The 18,615-nt window shown below is 47.0% G+C and overlaps 1 protein-coding gene across 2 annotated transcripts in view; it reads left to right on the top strand.

The window, feature by feature from the left end:
- The window catches only part of Gfra1 (GDNF family receptor alpha 1), a 232,525-nt gene extending 220,532 nt beyond the window's left edge, over positions 1 to 11,993 (top strand). For both annotated transcript variants that reach the window (NM_012959.2, XM_087634670.1), the window contains 2 exon segments: positions 9,080 to 9,133; positions 9,892 to 11,993. In NM_012959.2, coding sequence (NP_037091.1) covers positions 9,080 to 9,133; positions 9,892 to 10,047 — 210 coding nt within the window. In that variant the 3' untranslated portion in view covers positions 10,048 to 11,993.
- Positions 11,994 to 18,615: the final 6,622 nt, after the last annotated feature.

The following is an 18,615-nucleotide window of genomic DNA, read 5'->3' as shown; positions in this document are numbered from 1 at the left end:
TTATCTACCATTTGTTTAGCATGCACCATCTTCTAAACAGAGGGTGAGTGAACTGTGTGTCTCTATGGTTTGGAGGCAGATTTTTTTTAATTATTTTTTTTATATAAAATCCTACTTCGCACCGTAAGTCATAAGACCATTATGGGTCTGCACTCAGCTGCACATAAATGCACCAGAGAATGAGAGACTCAATAAATATCCTCTGATTCGATGAGGGTGTATGTCCGGTGAGACTGGCTGCATGCACTTTCTATTGAGGGTAGCAATGAATCTTTCCATTGCTCTTAACGGATTTGCACTTCCAACTGCATATGTTTAGAAGTAGACGCTTAGTTCGAGAACCTCCTTCTTGCCTTATACCATTGTTGTGAATGTTTGCACTGAAGAACAGCTTCCCACCCCCAGCAGATGCCCCCCTCCTTCCCCGCACCAAAATGTCTTTCACACATTGTTTAGCATCATTGTTAATTGGGCGTAATTTCCTAAACCACTGCTCATAATTGCTTTGTGTCTGAATATTTTACTAATCAAGCAAGCTAACCATGAATGGAAACACACAGTTCTGTGGTCTTGTTTTGCAACCCATGTTTGCCCCAACATGGGGAAAAGCAAAACAGATGATCCTGTGGAATTTTAAAACCCAGAAGAAAGCCCAACAATGCATCCCGTGGAGCCTCAGGCCACGGTCTGTACGCTGCTCACCATCACGCCATTAGCGCTGAATTACAGCAGTGGGCTTTGAGCGTCCTTTCACGTGTAGGAGACTGATGGAGAGGCCCGAGGGATGGCTCAGCTAATGGGGAGTGTTGACATGTCTTCCTGGATATATGTCTGTCTCCTGTCTTTTTCATGGCATCCATTTTTAAAGTCTTAAGGATGATCATGAAGCACTTCTCTTTCATGTAATGTTCATGGAAGGCAAATTAGCCTCAGAGTTTGCCTTTGCTATTGTTCTATTCTTACTGCAATGCCTTGTCTCAATCTAAGACTGTCCAGGGAACAAAGAAAGGCAGCATGACTAGCAACTTTCAAAGAACTTCATAAAGCTGGAGAGATGGCTCAGTGGGTAATGTATTTGACACCCAGCATGAGAGCCTGGATCCCTAACAACTCATATAAAAGCCAGTGGCTTGTCTCCTTAACCTCAGCAGTGGGGGCTGGAGAAGGGGGGAGAGGAGACTGGCCCATTTCCAGAACTTCCTGACCAGCCAGAACCACTAAACTGGTGGTTTTTCAGGTGCTTTGAGAGACTCTATTGCAAAAAATTAAGATAGAAAGCATCTAGCCTAATGTCAAGCACATGCACGCACAGATGCACACATGTAGTACAGCTCATATGCACACATATGCACACACGCATTTCCCAACCTGTGTTTCTTTTACCATATGTTACCAATCAAGGACCAACGTCCGAACTATGGTGGGATCCATCCTAACTGACTTTCACTTAGCCCTCCCAGAAGCCAACCTGCCCTTCCATAAGTATACCCATGCGCAAAGCCACTGAATGTTCCAAGCCTGTTCTCCTGACCCAAGCCCTAGCTAGCACCCTTTGCCCTGCTTGGTGGAAACAAGAGCTTCTGAGCTGAGAGTGTCTGCTCAGTGAGGATGCTGTTTATGTAACTTATTTCAATAACATGCATATGAACAGAGTCACACAAAGGAATAATTGATTTAAGAAGAACTGAGTTGAATGCATGATAAAAAAGCAGATTCCTTTATAAAATATTGCCTGTGGGTTAGCGAGGAACAAGGTAATTAAAAGAGCCTGCAAAAAGGGATAGGATGTGTAAAAAGGGAATGGCAGTCTAGTCCCTCTGTGGATGTCAAACGAACGCTCCCCCCACTTTAAAGCAACTAAAACTGGAGCCTGGGGATGTGGCTTGTTTGGTAGGGTTGGTACAATGTTTGCCTGTCACAGAGGAAGCCCTGTGTTCCCTCCTCATTTCGGTGTTAGCCAGGAATGGTGTCTCACACCCATAATCCCAGCCCTTGAGAGCTAGAGGCAGGAGGACCAGGGGTTCGAAATCATCCTCAACTACTGAGCAAGTTTGAAGCCACCTTGCGCTGCACGAGACCCTGGCTCTTAAAGAGTAAATGAATAAAAAGTAAAAAGAAAATTAAACCATGGGGGGTTGGTTTGTTAATGTGACTTGTGTGAAACAGAAGCCGGAGAATTCTTTTCAGTAGGGCTTGTCTTATAAAAAAAAAAGAAAGTGTCCTTATTCAGTACAGGTGCCTGTGAGGCTAGACGAAGGGTGGTAGATTTTCCAGGGTTGAGTTACATTGTGTGTTGGTTCTGGAAGCAGAGCTCAGGTCTTCAGTGAGAAGACAGCCCTCCAGCACTTAGGTTTTAACTGAGTTGGATACAGCTGTTATGAGGTAAGCTTCCCTTTTCTCTCTGGTCAAGGATGAGAGTTTGTGCTTCAGTTGTAGCAGGAGCACAGGTGAGCTCTGACTTAGGCTGGTGTAGGAACCTAAGACCCTCCGGACCTTGCTTTCGTGTCAAGCCTTAAGGCTGTGGTGCACCACACAAGTCTGACTTCCTTTTAGGTCACCCAGACTCATTATTGGAAGCCTCATCTCATCACAGTGCACTGGGTCTGAGTCAGACCTGCTCCAGGTCAGAAAAAAAAAAGCCTCCATTGACTTCCCGCACCCAACCTCATGGCCAGGCCAGGCTTGCTCAGCTGACAGAGCCTGCTGTCCTGGGTCTTCAGGAGCCTGTACTGGGTCTTTGGGAACCAGTACTGAGTGAGGGCCATTTCCCAGGCCTTGTAAGTGCCTCTTAGGATGAGAGCCTTTGCCTGAGGCTCAGGCGACACAGAAATGTGTTCTGGGACAGAAGGCCGAGATGAACTGTGCAGTCGCTGTGGTAGAAATGGTAAGTGTGACCACAGTTAACCCTTTAAAAGGAGGCTCCCAGCCCACCAGGCTCATTTCTCAGTCCCTTCCTTCCTTCCTGAAAGAACTGAACTGGAAGGAAATGGGTCCCTTCCCTGCTAAGTGCTGGCCCCAAAATACAGAAATACAAACGGCCAGGCCCAGAGGCTCTGAACAGGCCTAATTTATGTGTTCACTTGTTTTGCAAAGCCAACGTTACTGTGAATTATTCGGACCAGTGGCTGCATGCAGTTGTGACCAAGTTTGTAGGGGAGGTGAGTTTCAAAATGGACAGTGAGAGAGATGTTAGAAAGGCTGGCCAACTGCTTGTGACCAGGCTGGCAATAAAAACCTCTCCAGTTCTCCCGAAAGTCAGAAGCAAAAAATCCGAAAAGTGCAGAGTCAAAAAGCCGCAGAGTGTGAAAGGCTTGAGAGGCAGTGTCACAGCTCACAACTTAGCTGGGACTCGCCCCCGGGCTGCTGCTTTTTCTTCCGTGTTCTTTTTTACGTGCAGAAGTTCATTTGGGCAGATGCAGATCGAAGTACACAGCAGACTCGTTACGTGATGAGTGCTAACCGTAAATGCACACCTTCAGGTGAGCCCGTGATCCAAGTACCATCCGAGAAATGGGCCCTGTGTAGCAAGTTAGCCTTTTCAGTTCCTCTTGGGATTGGGCACACACCCTTCTCCGTCCATTTGGTCTCGGAAGAGAAAGCCAAACATGCACTTTTGAACTTGGACTTTCACATCTCCACTCCTTCAGAAAGATCTCTCGAAGCGCCCCCCACCCACCCCAGCCAGAGTCCAATGGATGCTTTCGGAAGAGGCTCCTGTGCTAATGAGCTGGTATTGACAAGTGTGATAGATACAGCCAGGTACTTATCGAGAGCAGAGTTGACTGTGTTTTACAGCCTGTGTGCTTCTCTGTTTATTGCTTGTATTCTGTCATTAGGCAAACAGGTTCCTAATATAGCAAATCTCTCTAATCAGTAAAGCAGGGGAGAAAGGGACCAGAGCACATTAATTATGCCTGTTTGGCTGCAGCAGCCTGGACAGTCTGTGGCTATTGGATTGGGAGCTTCTTCTGGTTTTATTTCCTGGAGTTAGAGCAGAGAACAAACGGACAGCTTTTCTCCTGCATGGAGGAGAGCAGAGAAATGTTCTGTGCCCTGTTGGCTGACAGCTGCCTAAAAACCCGAGATTAAACACTGGCTTCTCTGCAGAGATGGAGTCCTGGGGCAGCAAAGGCCAGGCTCTGCACGCTCGCACTTTTAAGTCTCCGATTCCATAAACAGGCCAGGCATGCTGTTCACAGACCTGCGCTGTCCCCCAAGTCCTGCAGAGACCACTGTGGGCAGAAGCAGGTGGGGACTCGGCCGCCAGCTATAAATTACATGTGTGCCCCGTGTGCTGTGCACTGGAGTGCTGTTGGCACCGAGACTGACTTTGCAAATGCTGATGGCTGGGGTGAAAGGCAGAGAGGGCCTCTCTGCCTCCAGGTACCAGAGGTTAACAGCATCTAATGCATTTATTAACCCTCTGGTGCCAGGGTCTGGTGAGGTCTGGCCTCCCAATTACAGAGCCCTGGAAATTCTATTATGTGACAAGCCTGGACTTGTTGATTACCGCCAGGGACAATTTTGTAACAGCTGCTGAGGGACAAAGCTTGTGGAGACTCTAAAGGGCAAGTTCCTGGGCTGTCTGTCGATTTCTAGCCTGTAGGGAAAACTCTCCCAGCGTCCACTCACCCTTTTTTAACCCGTGAGATGAAAACCCTCAAGGTGCTGCATCTAGACGGTGGCATTTTACACCAAGCAGAGTCAGGAGGAGTCTTCGCCCGAATCACAGGACCAGGGATTAACTGATAGGAAAAGCACTTCCACAAAGGTCATTAAATAATTAATTTTTTCCAGCCTACTGTAATAATCGTTCAAATTAACTGTTATGAAAACAGAATAGACTTTTCTTCCCTCCCTATCTTTAGAGATGTAGCCTATATTAGAGCCACTGAGTGCTAGATTAGTGTCCATGAAGGTGTGGGCTGCCTAAGCCCCAAGTCAGGGGACTGTACGTCCCTTCGTTATCAGGTAGCAAGGGACCACAGCAGACCCTCATACCCTGTGTCAGCTTTTCTTTACGGACCTTGGCTTTACCAGTTTATACTTTGCTGATGAAAGCTGCTTTTCCACTTTTGATCTTAGTTTACTCTCTATCAAGTCTCAGGAGGTAGAGGGGTGTGTGTGTGTGTGTGTGTGTGTGTGTGTGTGTGTGTGTGTGTGTTGGTGTATTTGGGTGGTATATGTGTCTGTCTGGGTAGTATGTGTGTGTCTCTGTGGTGTGTGTGTCTGTGTTTGCTGTGTTCATCTGTGTGGTTGTGTGTCTGTGTGTAGAGTGTGTGTGTCTATGTGTGTGGTGTGTGCGTGTCTGTGTAGTGTATGTGTGTGTGGTGTGTGGTGTGTGGGGGTTCTTTGTGTGTCTGTGGTGTGGGGGCATCTGTGTGTGTGATGTATGGGTCTATGCATGTGGTGTGTATGTGTGTCTGTGGTGTGTGTGTGTGTGTGTGTGTGTGTGTGTGTGTGTGTCTTTTAACTTCCTTCATTCCATCTCAGTTTTCAGCAAATGAAGTAAGTCTTACTAGACAACCACTCAACAGCCGTTAGAATGGGGGACACCCTGCCATTTTACATGTGAATTCATCACAGCTGACTAGCAAGACTGATTGTTTAATGATTTAAAAAAAAAAACATTCAGGATGAAAATCATCAACAGGTAGAGTTAAGCGGTTTCTGGGGCTTGTAGAATGGGCTTTAAGGCCCATATTTTCTTACAGAGGCCCAGGGTCTGCAGTGTATGTTTTCTGATCCTCAGAGGTCACTGGGACTCGTGCTGAATACAAGATGCCTAACCTTGCATCCAACCGCTGTTCACATCTGTGAGTCTCGTTCTGCGCCTCTGCCTGCCAATCACATGCGGCCTGGGTTCTAGACAACCCTTGGTCTGTAGCTAATTCCAGGGTCTGCATGGGCCCTTTGGCCTGTATCTTATCAGTGAGGGATTGAAAGCATCTCATGTCTGGGTGCAGTCTTTGTGATTTTATTGCCCAAGATCCATCTGCCTTCACCTTCTCCTTAGGGCCACACACCTTACAGTGTCCCCTGCTGGGTTTGGGTAGATCCTGCAAGACTTCCGTGTTCACTCTGCTCACAGTCCTGGTGACATCCTCAGTCAGTACCTGCTGAGTGTTTTCTGAAAGCAGGGTTTATGGGCCTGCCTTGGCCTGTGGAAACCCAAGCCTCTTAGTGCAGTGCTGGGAAAGCTACCATGGGAAACCTCTCTTAAGTTGGGCGGCATATTCTCACTTGGATTCAGCATTTTGTGTAGTTATGCCCACCAGGATGGTCCTCCAGGCTACAGGCTAACATTAGAGAGGTACATAGAATGCTATTTTGGGAACAGGGGCCCCTAGGTGGGACAGCCTTGGGGATACTCTTAAGTGTCTTTTCCAGAGCCAGTATATCATCACTGCAGCCATTCTCTGAGTAAAGACAATAGCTGGCGGTTTAGGTGTGGGTGTGTTGACACATTTTATTTAGTGTGGGTCCTCAGTGATGGGCATGGAAAACCATAAGGACACCCAAGAAGATGCAGCCCTTTCTGGTGAGCTACTGGAATTCCCATCATAATTATTTAATCATGGGAGCCGTCTTCTAAGGCTGTCCCAGGTTCCGCAGTGACAGGGATACAGTGACAGAACCGTAGATGACAAGTTTGCTGAGCATATCCCAAGCTCACTGGTGCTTGTCAGGTGACAGGGAGAGAGGGCAGGCACCCAGCTGCAGGCTCTTGGGGACTGCAGTGGTCCCCTGGGGTGCTGCTGCTATACTGTGCCCACACTACAGAAAAAGCTTAAGGCCACACTGTATCACAGCCCACAGGTCCTTCTGCATCCCCAAACCAGTCAGTGAATGGATTAGTTATGCATAGGCCCTCAGAGGAGATTTTGTCTTTGTATCTTATGGTCTGGTGAAGAAAAGGCAGAGGGGAATGTTACAGGCCCATTTGGGTGTCTGGGCACAATTCCAAACTTGACTAGGAATAAAACGTGGTCCTCTACACATCAGTCTCCGTAGGTAGCAGAGCAGCGGGTCGGGCGTCCTATTATTATAGATTAAAAGTAGGCTTTCAAGTAAGTGTAATTCCGCTTCCAATTTCCCCTCTGATCTTCTTATACATAACATTTAGTGACCTTTGAACAGCCTGGGGATGCTTCACAGTGTCTTGTTCTTGAAGCCTGTTTAAAGGTTTCTATTTCGTATTCACTGCTGGCATATGCAAATATAGGTAAAGATTATGAAGCTTTCCCAGCAGCATTATGGTCAACAAATTACTCCTCGGGTGAGCCTGCTGTCGTTTTAGCCTTGCGCATCTTCCATGAGTCATGGCGGTTCACAGTATACGGGCAGTGTGCTAATGTCATGCCCTCGGAGCTGGCTGCTCAGGTACTCTTCATTTCAAAGGTGCTGACTCTTCACCAGGGTTTGCCTTCCTGACAGACAAGCTCCCCATGGGTGTCAAAGGCTGCTGTTGTTGGGGTTGAGGATGGGTGTCATGGATTTTGTGGATTTTGGGGAGGGCAGAGACTGAAGAAAGACTTGAAAGAGCATACTTTTTTAGAACCGCAGAGTCTTGGTTACATCCTGGCTTATGAACACCTGGGCCATTTGATTTCTCTGGGCTTAAATTGTCCATGTTTGTAAAACGAGTGTCGTACTGACTGGGTAGTTTACAAGGTCTGTTCATTGCAGTTGTCTGAGTAGTGGAAACGCCCCTTCCACTGAATCCTCAGGTGAAAGCCCAGTGGGCGAGTTGGTCCAGCTAAGAAGAAAAGAATTTAAGGCCTTCACTGCCAAGCTTCTAGCAACTATATTGAAGTCAGTTTTTGAATTTTGGGGTCTCTTAGTTGCTGTCCTATGGCTGTGAAGAGCCAACATGACCAAAGCAACTTAATGAAAGGAAGCATTTACTTGGGGACTTGGTTACAGTTTGAGAAAGTTAGTCTATGACCATCATGGCAGGGACCATGGTGGCTGAAAACTTCACATCCTGATCTGCAGGCAGAGACACAGAGACAGACAGAGACAGAGAGACAGACAGACACACACACACACACACACAGAGAGAGAGAGAGAGAGAGAGAGAGAGAGAGAGAGAGAGAGAGAGAGAGAACAGACACAGAGACAGACAAAGAGACACAGACAGAGACAGACAGACAAGGAGGTCTGGTATGGGCTTTTGAAACCTCAAAGCCCACCTCTACTGTCGCACCTTCTCCAACAAGGCTATACTGCCTAATCTTTCCTAAAACAGTTCACCATCTAGGAACCAAACATTCAAAGACATGAGACTATGGGGGGGGGGCATTCTTACTCAAACTACCACAGGGTCTGTAGGGTTATGTGCTTCCTGGAGGGTATCCATCCAGAGTCCCTCACTGTGCTCTGACTCCAACCATGGAATTGTTGGCCAGGAAACAAGGAGCCTCATGAGCCCAGAGACCGAATTCTTTCTGGTTTTTCTCCCCCCACCCCAGTGCCGCTCAGGGGAGAAACAGTAAGAGCTCCTTGCTGTTTGTTGACTGGGGCAGGGAGTTGGCAAATCAGCAAAGGAAGAGGTTTCCAGGATTCTCTGTTACAAATATGCAGGCGTGTCTGTTGTGATGTTTTAAAGTAGCACTTTCCCCAAATTAACACCCAGAAAGATAAATGAGTCACCACTTCAAAGCTGCTCCTTCAGTGTCCCGGCTCTGCCTGTGCAATCCCTGAGACAGCTTACCACTGACAGGTAGCTGCTGAGCTCTGAATTAGGGCATCCCTGAACAGAGACACGCAGGGTCAGAGAGTGTATTTTGAAGACCCGAGAAGAAAGAATGCCAAATATCTCATTAATTTCTTATATTGATTCCACGTTCAAATGATAATACAGTTGGTTAAATAAAATATATAATTAAAATTAACCTTACCTGCTACCTCTTTATCAGGCAGGCACTTGAACGTTGTAAATTACGGATGGGGCTCACAGTCGTGGCTCCTATATTTATCATCTGGCCCTGCCCTAGACTGTTGATTAATGGATCACAATTAATTACTCTTCCCTATTATGTCTGAGTGCTTTTTTCCCTCCTTTGTCTCTCTCCAGGCTCAGAAGCTGAAATCCAATGTGTCGGGTAGCACACACCTCTGTCTTTCTGATGTAAGTGACATCTCTCTTTGTGTTGCTTTATAGAGATGTAGACTTTGGAAGTGGGTAATATAACACATAATATTTGAAGGCCGATAAGGTCCTGGGTCCAGAAAACACCTCATCAGACTCCGCATTGACTTGCCTTCGGAGGAGAGTGCAGAATTAAGAAGATTCACGGCAAAGTTAGAACTAAACGTACAGCTGTGATCTTTACCAGAACGTCGGCCTCAGCTCTAAGCCCATTGTTCCGTGCTAGGAGACTCTGAGATTCTGTGAAACCTCTGGTGGGTTGGTTAGGGATTCAGAAAAGGGCTCTGGCAACAGTCTGTCCCTGACATTCATTCTGATCCATCTGTCTCTCCACGTGCTCCCCCTCCCCAGGCAGTTCTTCATGCCTTCCTTGCCCGGTGGGGGAAGAGTCAGAAAGAAGCCAAGAGGTCAGAACTGTTAGGTGGTCTAGAAAAAGACATAAAAACAGTGACAACACCCCACCCCCGGGTTTTAAACATTTCCCATCAGAAAGAACATATGATGGATGAAGCAGCAAACATTGGCTAGCAGTTGATTCAAAGGATCCACGTCTTACCAAAGTTCATGGTCCAGTCCCATAAAACTAAAAGTTAGCCAGTTTAATCTCAGCGGTTAACACTCGGGAGGGGGCTGGCCATTAGGGAGAGGGGAAGTGGGACTTAGAGAGCATGTGTAAAAATCCAGCATGAGGGAGTGGGCACGTGCTGTGGCTGATAATGAAACATTCTTTTTTACAGAGTGATTTCGGAAAGGATGGTCTCGCTGGTGCCTCCAGCCACATAACCACAAAATCAATGGCTGCTCCTCCCAGCTGCAGTCTGAGCTCACTGCCGGTGCTGATGCTCACCGCCCTTGCTGCCCTGTTATCTGTATCGTTGGCAGAAACGTCGTAGCTGCATCCGGGAAAACAGTATGAAAAGACAAAAGAGAACCAAGTATTCTGTCCCTGTCCTCTTGTATATCTGAAAATCCAGTTTTAAAAGCTCCGTTGAGAAGCAGTTTCACCCAACTGGAACTCTTTCCTTGTTTTTAAGAAAGCTTGTGGCCCTCAGGGGCTTCTGTTGAAGAACTGCTACAGGGCTAATTCCAAACCCATAAGGCTCTGGGGCGTGGTGCGGCTTAAGGGGACCATTTGCACCATGTAAAGCAAGCTGGGCTTATCATGTGTTTGATGGTGAGGATGGTAGTGGTGATGATGATGGTAATTTTAACAGCTTGAACCCTGTTCTCTCTACTGGTTAGGAACAGGAGATACTATTGATAAAGATTCTTCCATGTCTTACTCAGCAGCATTGCCTTCTGAAGACAGGCCCGCAGCCTAGTGTGAATGACAAGTGGAGGTTGGCCTCAAGAGTGGACTTGGCAGACTCTACCTTGTAGTAATGTTCACCTTTCCGTGTATGGTCTCCACAGAGTGTTTATGTATTTACAGACTGTTCTGTGATCCCCCAACAACAACAACCACAAATTCCTTGGTCACCTCCAAATGTAACCGGTCCTTTAGCCCAGTAGAGGAGGGTGGGTGTGGCCCTGGCACAGCTCCCGGATTGTTGATGGGCACTCTCCTGAGCTTTGCTTGAGTGAGAAGCTGAATGTAGCTGAAAATCAACTCTTCTTACACTTCTTACTGCTTCGTTCACTTACGAGGTCACATATAGAACAAACATCACCAACTATTAGCTTACCGTTAGCTTCCCAACTATTAGCTTTCTATGTTTTGAAAGCAGTGTTGCTGACCCCATGTTTTAATGATGGTTTAATACACGCAGCCCTTTCCTCTCATCGGTAACACTAGCTCCAACATCAACTTCATGCATGTGGCTCTCAAAAGCAGGCCCCAAGAAGCCCAGTTCTTTAGGAGAAAGCTGCGTCCTGTTTCTGTGGACAGGCAGGAGGAAACAGAGCAGCCTGCCCGTGGTGTCTTTATCTGTTTTGAAATCAAGGCTGCCTGTGTGTAAGGAATGGTTCAATTCTTATAAAGGGTGCCACTGTTGATGCCACAACTGGCAGTTGGTCTAGCTCCAGGACACCGGTTTCCATGTTGCCTGGCAGAGACAGCTTTGATTGGGACTGGCTGGCCACAAGGGATGGGATGAAGATGTGCTGCCCTCTCTTTCAAAGTTGAGCCCTGCCTGGGCACATAGAAGCATCTTTGCTCCTGACCACAACGTAGAACAGCTTGGATTCAAGGTCATCAAGCGTCTCCTGTACATTGCTCTGTGACCTTCATAACAGACTGTCCCGCACAAAAGGAACGGCAGTTTATGGATCTAGAGTGGGAGCACAGGGTCTGGAAAGGTGAACCGATTGGCAAAATACACAGAACAGGAGGGAGAGTCTCAAGCCGAGACATCTTGCTTACTAGCCACACGCCATCTCCTGGAGCCCTCCTCCTGACCTGGGCAGACCCTTAGGTGTATATCTAAAGACCTCTTCAATGTTCAGGTTCAGAATCTGTAAATGGTTGCGTCCTGGCACCCATTCCTGAAAACTGAACAAAGGAGAGGAGAATCTTTCCTCCATTGAGCCCTGAAAGTATGACTGGCTTCTCACCCTCCCACAGAGCAGGGAGCCCTGGTGCACACAGTCTCCTGATATCCTCCCTGCTCTTTGAGGTTTGCCTTGGGAGAAAATGATTCACCTCGGGAGGGGACGCTTTGGTGTCTGAAGTACATTTATATCGAAATGTTAATGAATACCCATGTAAAATACTCAATTGCAACCTTTCTTCCCTTCACAATGTTTTCGAGGGGAATGCATCCAACATCCAAGTGTACCTGGTCAGTGGGAAGTTCCATGAAGACTCATACATTGAATAAACATATTCGATGTGCCGAAACAGAATGCCAGTCATGAATGGGAGCATATCTCCTAGTGAGCCTACTTTTGCTTTAATTAAGGTATATGCATATATCTTCACTGGACTAATTGCATAAAGGTCTGGTTGGATGTGATCCACCATAGGAGGCTGTTGATTACCCCTGCAGTATACTGCAGCTGTAATTAGCTCCAGAGGACCAGAGAGGAAACAGGAGCCCTGTGCTAACAAGGGCAGCCTTCAGCAAGAACTCATAGATAGGCAACATACAAATTAAATTTTGAAAAACTCTGTCACCAGTAAAAAGCGCATTTCCTTTCAGAGATAAAGGCATATCAGAGTTATCAAGTCCTCGATTTGAAAGCGTGTCACTGATTAAATAAAACAGTGGGAAGGGCCTCATTAGCAAAACCGTCCATTTTGCTGTGGCCTCAGATCGATACTGCGCACTCGCCAAAGCGATTTGTCTCAAGACTTGAACAGGGAAACATGGCGGCCTTTTATGCGCTCGACTTCCTCTTGGAGCCCCGCCCAGTGAGCGGAAGTGATTCCCTACTTCCTGCCCCTCTGCTTTCGCTGGTCACAGACACAGGTCTCGTCTGCTGAGGTTGGGTTCCTTGCAGAAAGGCCTTTGTGAAGCTGATTTTGCCGTCCTAACGGACAGTTGCGCACTATGTCAGGGAGAGACAGAGGTGACAGAGCCACGTTGAGCAGAAGCACATTCATTCTGTTTGAACTTGAATGCCCTTGATCAGATGGTGTTTGAGAGTCTTTTTAGGGGACCACACGAGAGGAGAAGCACACAACAGAGAGGGGACTCGGAATGTTGGCTGTTTATTTTCACACCTCTGATTTTTTTTTTAAACCTCAAGTAGAAAAAGTAGACATTGAAGATCGCAGAGGTTATTTTTCATCAAGTAAAGCAAATTTTATCTAGATGTAATTGGAGGGTGGTTTCCACATTATTTTTTAAGGCAACTCCATAGTTTGTAGCTAAACAGAAAGGACTTAGTAGTTATAGCTTCAGGTTCATCCAAACACAGCACAAGGGCCCTCCAGATCCCCGAGATTAATGTGTGTGTGTGTTGTACAGAGCTGTTTTTGCCTGTATGTCAAGGCTGGCTCATTCTCAGCTGCACCACGTTTCCCATGAGCCTCCTTGTCTCTAAATCAGACACCCCCAAACACCCCATCTGCTGAGTCAGAGAAATGAGAAAGGATGGAAGTGTGTTTGGATCTCTGTGTAGGAAAAGAGACGTAAAAGCGGGGGGAGGGGACTAATATAATAATCAAATTATTTCCTTAGATTCCAACATAAATTGCTTCAGTTATTACTTAACAAAATAGTGGACTTGGAGGACCTATCATTTGGAACGTAAGCCTTTATTCATATAGTCAGACATGCATGGCTTATTTGAATCAAAGTGCAGAGCAGAGAGGGTTGCTTAAATGAGTCCATGTTCTGGCTTTCGGATGCTGCTCTTGGTCTCTTGGAGATCCACGCCCCTGCTCTCTGCTGTCCTGACTGTGCTTTTAACCTAAGCAAATGAGACCATGGGAGGCCCATCTTTGTAGGAAAGCAGTGGCAACAGATGGAAATGAATGGCCATCATCTGGGCACCATGACACCAGGAGGCCGAGTTACCCTGAGCTCACAGGGTTTGGAGAAGTGAAGCAAAATCCAGTGCAACAAGGAGTCATGGTGGGTCCCTCTCTCTGCTGCTCTACTCTTCACCTGCCACTCTAAGCTCAATGCTGCCACAATCCAGCCGTGTTCTATCAGATGCTCATTTTGTGGAACAAGATACGTCTCGGGAGCCAGATGATGAGAGCCTCAAGTCAGACACACGATCCCCTACCCCTCTGTTGAGATCCCTCTCTTCCACTGGTACCCTGCCTCCTACACCCTCTTGGGGATCCCTGTGATGTCTTTGGGGCTCTCTGATAGTCCATACTTTCTCCCAGAGGCAGCTCAGGTGGCTGATCATCTAGATACACCACCTGTATTTCTGATGAGTCCTGGGACCCAGCCCAGAGGGGTGGGGAAGGCACAGGAACCCAGTTCCAATAAACTTCCTGCAGAGTGCAGCAGCCTGCTGATAGTCATCAAGGCCCCAGAAGCCCCTGAGGTCTGTCTCCAAGCTCATTTGACCAACGCAGCTGTGACTTCGGCTGTCTGCCTCTGGCAGGTGCCGGTGTCAGCATCTTGTCCCACTGCCATGAGGAGGAGTTCATTTTTACTCAAGGGCAGTTGCCAAGCTCAGCACCAGCATCAATAGAAGGGATTCTCTGGGTTTTCTCTCTTCACAGTCTGGAACTTTCTTACCCGTCCCCACTTTCATTTTCATTTTTTAGAAGATGCCAGGAACCTGACCAGAGACTGACAGTTTCAGTCTGAACACCGCTGCTCCCAGCTCGTTGCTTTCCTTTGTAGGTACAGCCCGTAATAGGTACTTTTAAAATACCTGTTGCCCCACACCAAAGGGCTTCATTCTGCCCCATGACAGCAGTAACTGTCCAGCCACATAGCTGTGCTGGCCTTGAATGACACTTTCAGTAGACTATTACAATACTGAGGATATTGAGGTTGCCCTGGGTCCAGGAAGGCGATCAGATACCCATGTCTCCTGCCAAGAACTGAAACATAAACACGCGTCCTCAGAGGGACTGCATGTCCCAGCTAATCCCAACAGATTCATGTCTGCTAGACCAGTGAGCGTAGAGACATTTTAATCTTCATTAAATCTTGCCAGTTGGTGAAATTCTTCAACTTGATGCCCTCTTTATAATATGTGGACTATGGACATGGTCTCCAAGAGACATGTCTCGGTACCTGTCTGGACACAGCAAAGCTGCCTTCAGTCTGAGCCTCAAATGTCCATGAGCTTGGCTGTACAGCTGTGCCAGTGAGGAGGTCACAGTGGTCTGAGCCAGCTTAGGTGTTACGGAAGAAGGGACTCTAAAGCTGCTTTGGCTGGGGATAGCAAAAAGCAGGACTTCTCTTAAAATTGTTTTAGTTAGCATACAAAATAACGGGTCTCATGATTAGATCATCATAGCTCATGGGTCTCATGATTACATCATCATAGCTCATGGGTTTCATCATTTCATCACAGCTCATGGGTTTCATCACTACGTCAGTATAGCTAATGGACCTCATGATTACATCATCACACACAATCATCCTGTTGATAAGTTTCTCAGACCACTTTCTGCTGTCCCTCCCAATCTCACAGATGATCTTTATCAGGGTCTGTATAAATAGCAAAAATCTGAATGTGTACAAGGGACACTGATGTCTACCGTGTGTACCACAGGGCCCCAAAGTTCAAGTGAATTGGGATGAAGAATAGAAAACCTAATGGATGCCCTACTATAGGAAACCCAGATGGTTCAGTTTTGTTTTGTTTTGTTTTACAGTAGTAAATTATGGTCACCATGATGATCATGGTGATGATTGTTGCAAAAACAGGTAGAGGCAACCTCTCTCTCCCATCTCCTCCTCACCCAGGAAGGGCTGTTAGGTGCATGGTCCAGAATCAGCCTCATCTTCTAGGCATGAAAAATGTTTGATCTGAATTTGGGGTTTATTTGGGGTTTTACTGTTCAGGTGTAGCTGATAATATTTCTGAAGAGTGGGGGAGAGGGAGAGGGGAAGGGGAGAGAGAGAGAGAGAGACAGACAGACAGACAGACAGACAGACAGACAGTAAAAGCGACTCACAAACACCCTGCCTTCTCTGGCTGTGGTCTTACTGCAGTTAAGCACTTCTGCTGTGATTTTCTGGATTCAGAAAGAGTTGATGTCCTCAGAGAGCTGAAAATCCAGAGCCTTGCAGCTTTCCTAATTATCTGTCTTTTCTCCCTTCTCCATCACCCAGGGGACACGAAACACTGCTCATCACACAGCCTGCTTGAAAGAGTTTCCTGTCTTGTGCACATTATCCCTTGATATTGAAATTATTTTCTCTGTTTAATCCGGCTCCTGCTGAGAAGCTGTGTGGGATTTAGGGTGCAGGGTTTTCTCTTGTACTTTCCAGAGGGGTTGCACTTAACCTGAGGGTAGGTCTCAGCCGCTGCTGTTCTGTTTCATGCAGAAGACAGCTTCTGATCCAGGGAATATTTTCAGAATTCTGACCCGATCAAGGGTCCCAACGCCGGACTCCTCAGAGCCAGGGTGAGAAGGGCAGGCTTGGTTAAGAAGTCTCAGGTTAGGAGAGGGTCACATTCTTTGGGCATCTGTGTTACCTTGTGTTTCCAGGGTTTTCCACACAGAGAAAGGAAGGGGTACTAAGTGTCAGCTCTCCTGAAGATGACTGTACGTCTCCCCAGGTTGCCCACACCTCTTCACACTGCTGTTTGGACCTCCCTTCATGCCTCAGAGGACCACCTGAGCATAGAAGGACATGGCTTTCCATCTGAACTTTGACAGAGGTTCTGTGATGTTCGAATATTCTGTCTGCCTCTTGCTCAAACCCAACAGTGTATGTGGTCCCTTTGGCCCCCTCCACCCCAGAATATTCCTAATAAACATTCTTTTCTTTTATATAAAAATGGCTTATATTACTTACTGTACTTGTTTTGGTGACAAAATTCCTGAAAGAAGCAATTTAAGGATTTATTCCCGGCCCACTTTTGAGAAGGCACAGCCCTCACTGAGGAAAACCTGGCAGCAGAACCTGTCCTGTGATTCCTCAGGTCTCTGTAGACCAAGAATCAGAAAACTCAGGCAGGGGGGGCAGGCAGACTACAACCCTCAAGGTCCACCATCCAGCAACCTCTGCCCTTCAGCTGAGTCCCACCGCCTAAAGGTTCCAGAACCTTCCAAAATAATGCCCCCAGCCAGGGACTGCAAGTTCAATGACAGGAACCTGTGAAGAAGATGTCAAATCCAAACCATAACAAAGGCGCTATCAGATCTTTTGCTTTTACACTAATTTTAAAACATGATGTTACAAAAATTCTTTTGAAAACAAGAGTCTCCCTGTATAGCCCTGGATAGCCTGGAACTCGCTATGTAGACTGGACTGGCTTCCACTCAGAGAGATCTGCCCACCTCTGTCTCTCCAATGCTAGAATTAGAGGTGGATGCAGCACCACACCAAGGATGTTGTGAACCTAAAAGGTTCCAGAGCTCTTCACGATGGACGTCCTGGTTGGTGTCTGGAATGGTCGGCCATTAAGGATGCGGTGTGGCTGACACAAAGCTTGTGCCATTACTTCCAACCTGGATACTATTGGCATGGCTGACAACATAGTTACTAGGCAAGAGAAGACGGATCAGGTCCTGGATGTCGTCAATGTTCAGTAGCATCCCTGGACAATCGGTCTTCAAATATTTCTAAATACTGCCAAATGTTCACTTAGGTGATCTACCCCACCACTAGCTGAACACATGTTTAGACCCAATCTGATGAGAGGTGTAGAAGGAATTGGTTAGGGATTGGCTGACATTTATTTTCTGTCTGCCAAAGTCAATTTTATAATCACATTACGGGGATTCTCTAGTTACCATCATATGCATGAATAACTCCTATAGAGTTGTAGATAGTATTTTTTATAAGAGATAACAGTTTATAAGGGGATGTTTTTCTTATTTCCAACATTTAGGTCAATGCCTGGCCAAGAAAGCCGTTGTGGTACCAGATTTCTTTGTACTGGGACCTGGAGATGGCTGTCCCACAGTTCTCCCATCTCCCTGGTGGGTGGCTGTCACATGTCCTCTTTCTCTGCTAGGACTCAGGTTAGCAGAATGTTTAGACACAAATGCAGTTTTCCAGCATTGTGTGCCTCAGGATCCACTCCATTGTAATCTGAGGAACAGGGAGTGCTGACTCCTGTGTGCCACAGAGGCGTGGAATCTCATTTGGGTTTCTGTGGGACCACTTTGTTTTTATTAAAGATGCAATAGTTAGTTATTAGGGATTTCCTCACAGCAATTTCACACATGCATGTAACGTATGCACGACTCCATCACCCCATCAGGTCTCCCTCCCACTCCTCTTGATCCCCGTCTTCTCTGTCCCCCCGCCCTACCCCACCGCGCCCTCGGTCTACTCTCATGTCTCCTGCCTTTTGCTTTGCTTATAGGAGCACGGTTAAGTGGTTATTTACAGAAGCCTGGGTGCCTGGCTGGTTGCTACACGACTGAAGAAAATGTCTGCCTTTCTCGGCAACCATCAGTTACCTATAAACCCTCAGGGAGGGATAGGTCTTGCTGAGGAAGTTGACAAGCTCAATCTTGTGCAGGTCAGGTGAAGGTTCTCGCTGCTGCCTTGAACTCAACCGTGTGACAGCCATGTCCTGTCCAGAAACTGCATCCCACAGCACTCCACCCCTTGCTGCTCCTCCATTCTTCCTGCCCTCTCTTCTGTGATGTTGCTTGAGCCTGTATATGTCTGTCTGTCTGTCTGTCCGTCTGTCTCTCTCTGTCTCTCTCTCTGTCTCTGTCTCTGTCTCTCTGTCTCTCTCTATGTCGCTCTCTCTCTCTCTCTCTCTCTCTCTCTCTCTCTCTCTCTCTCTCTCTCTCTCTCTCTCTGTGTCCCATTAAGGTTAAGCATTCAGCCGCCACATATTCTCAGTACTTTGATGGTTACGAGTCTCCGCTCATAGCAAAAATGAAGCTTTGCTTACCGACGACATCT

This window comes from Rattus norvegicus, chromosome 1, assembly GCF_021556685.1.
Source record: "Rattus norvegicus strain SHRSP/BbbUtx chromosome 1, alternate assembly SHRSP_T2T, whole genome shotgun sequence".
Taxonomy (NCBI): Eukaryota; Metazoa; Chordata; class Mammalia; order Rodentia; family Muridae; genus Rattus; species Rattus norvegicus.
This window is presented reverse-complemented; position numbering and strand designations above follow the sequence as displayed.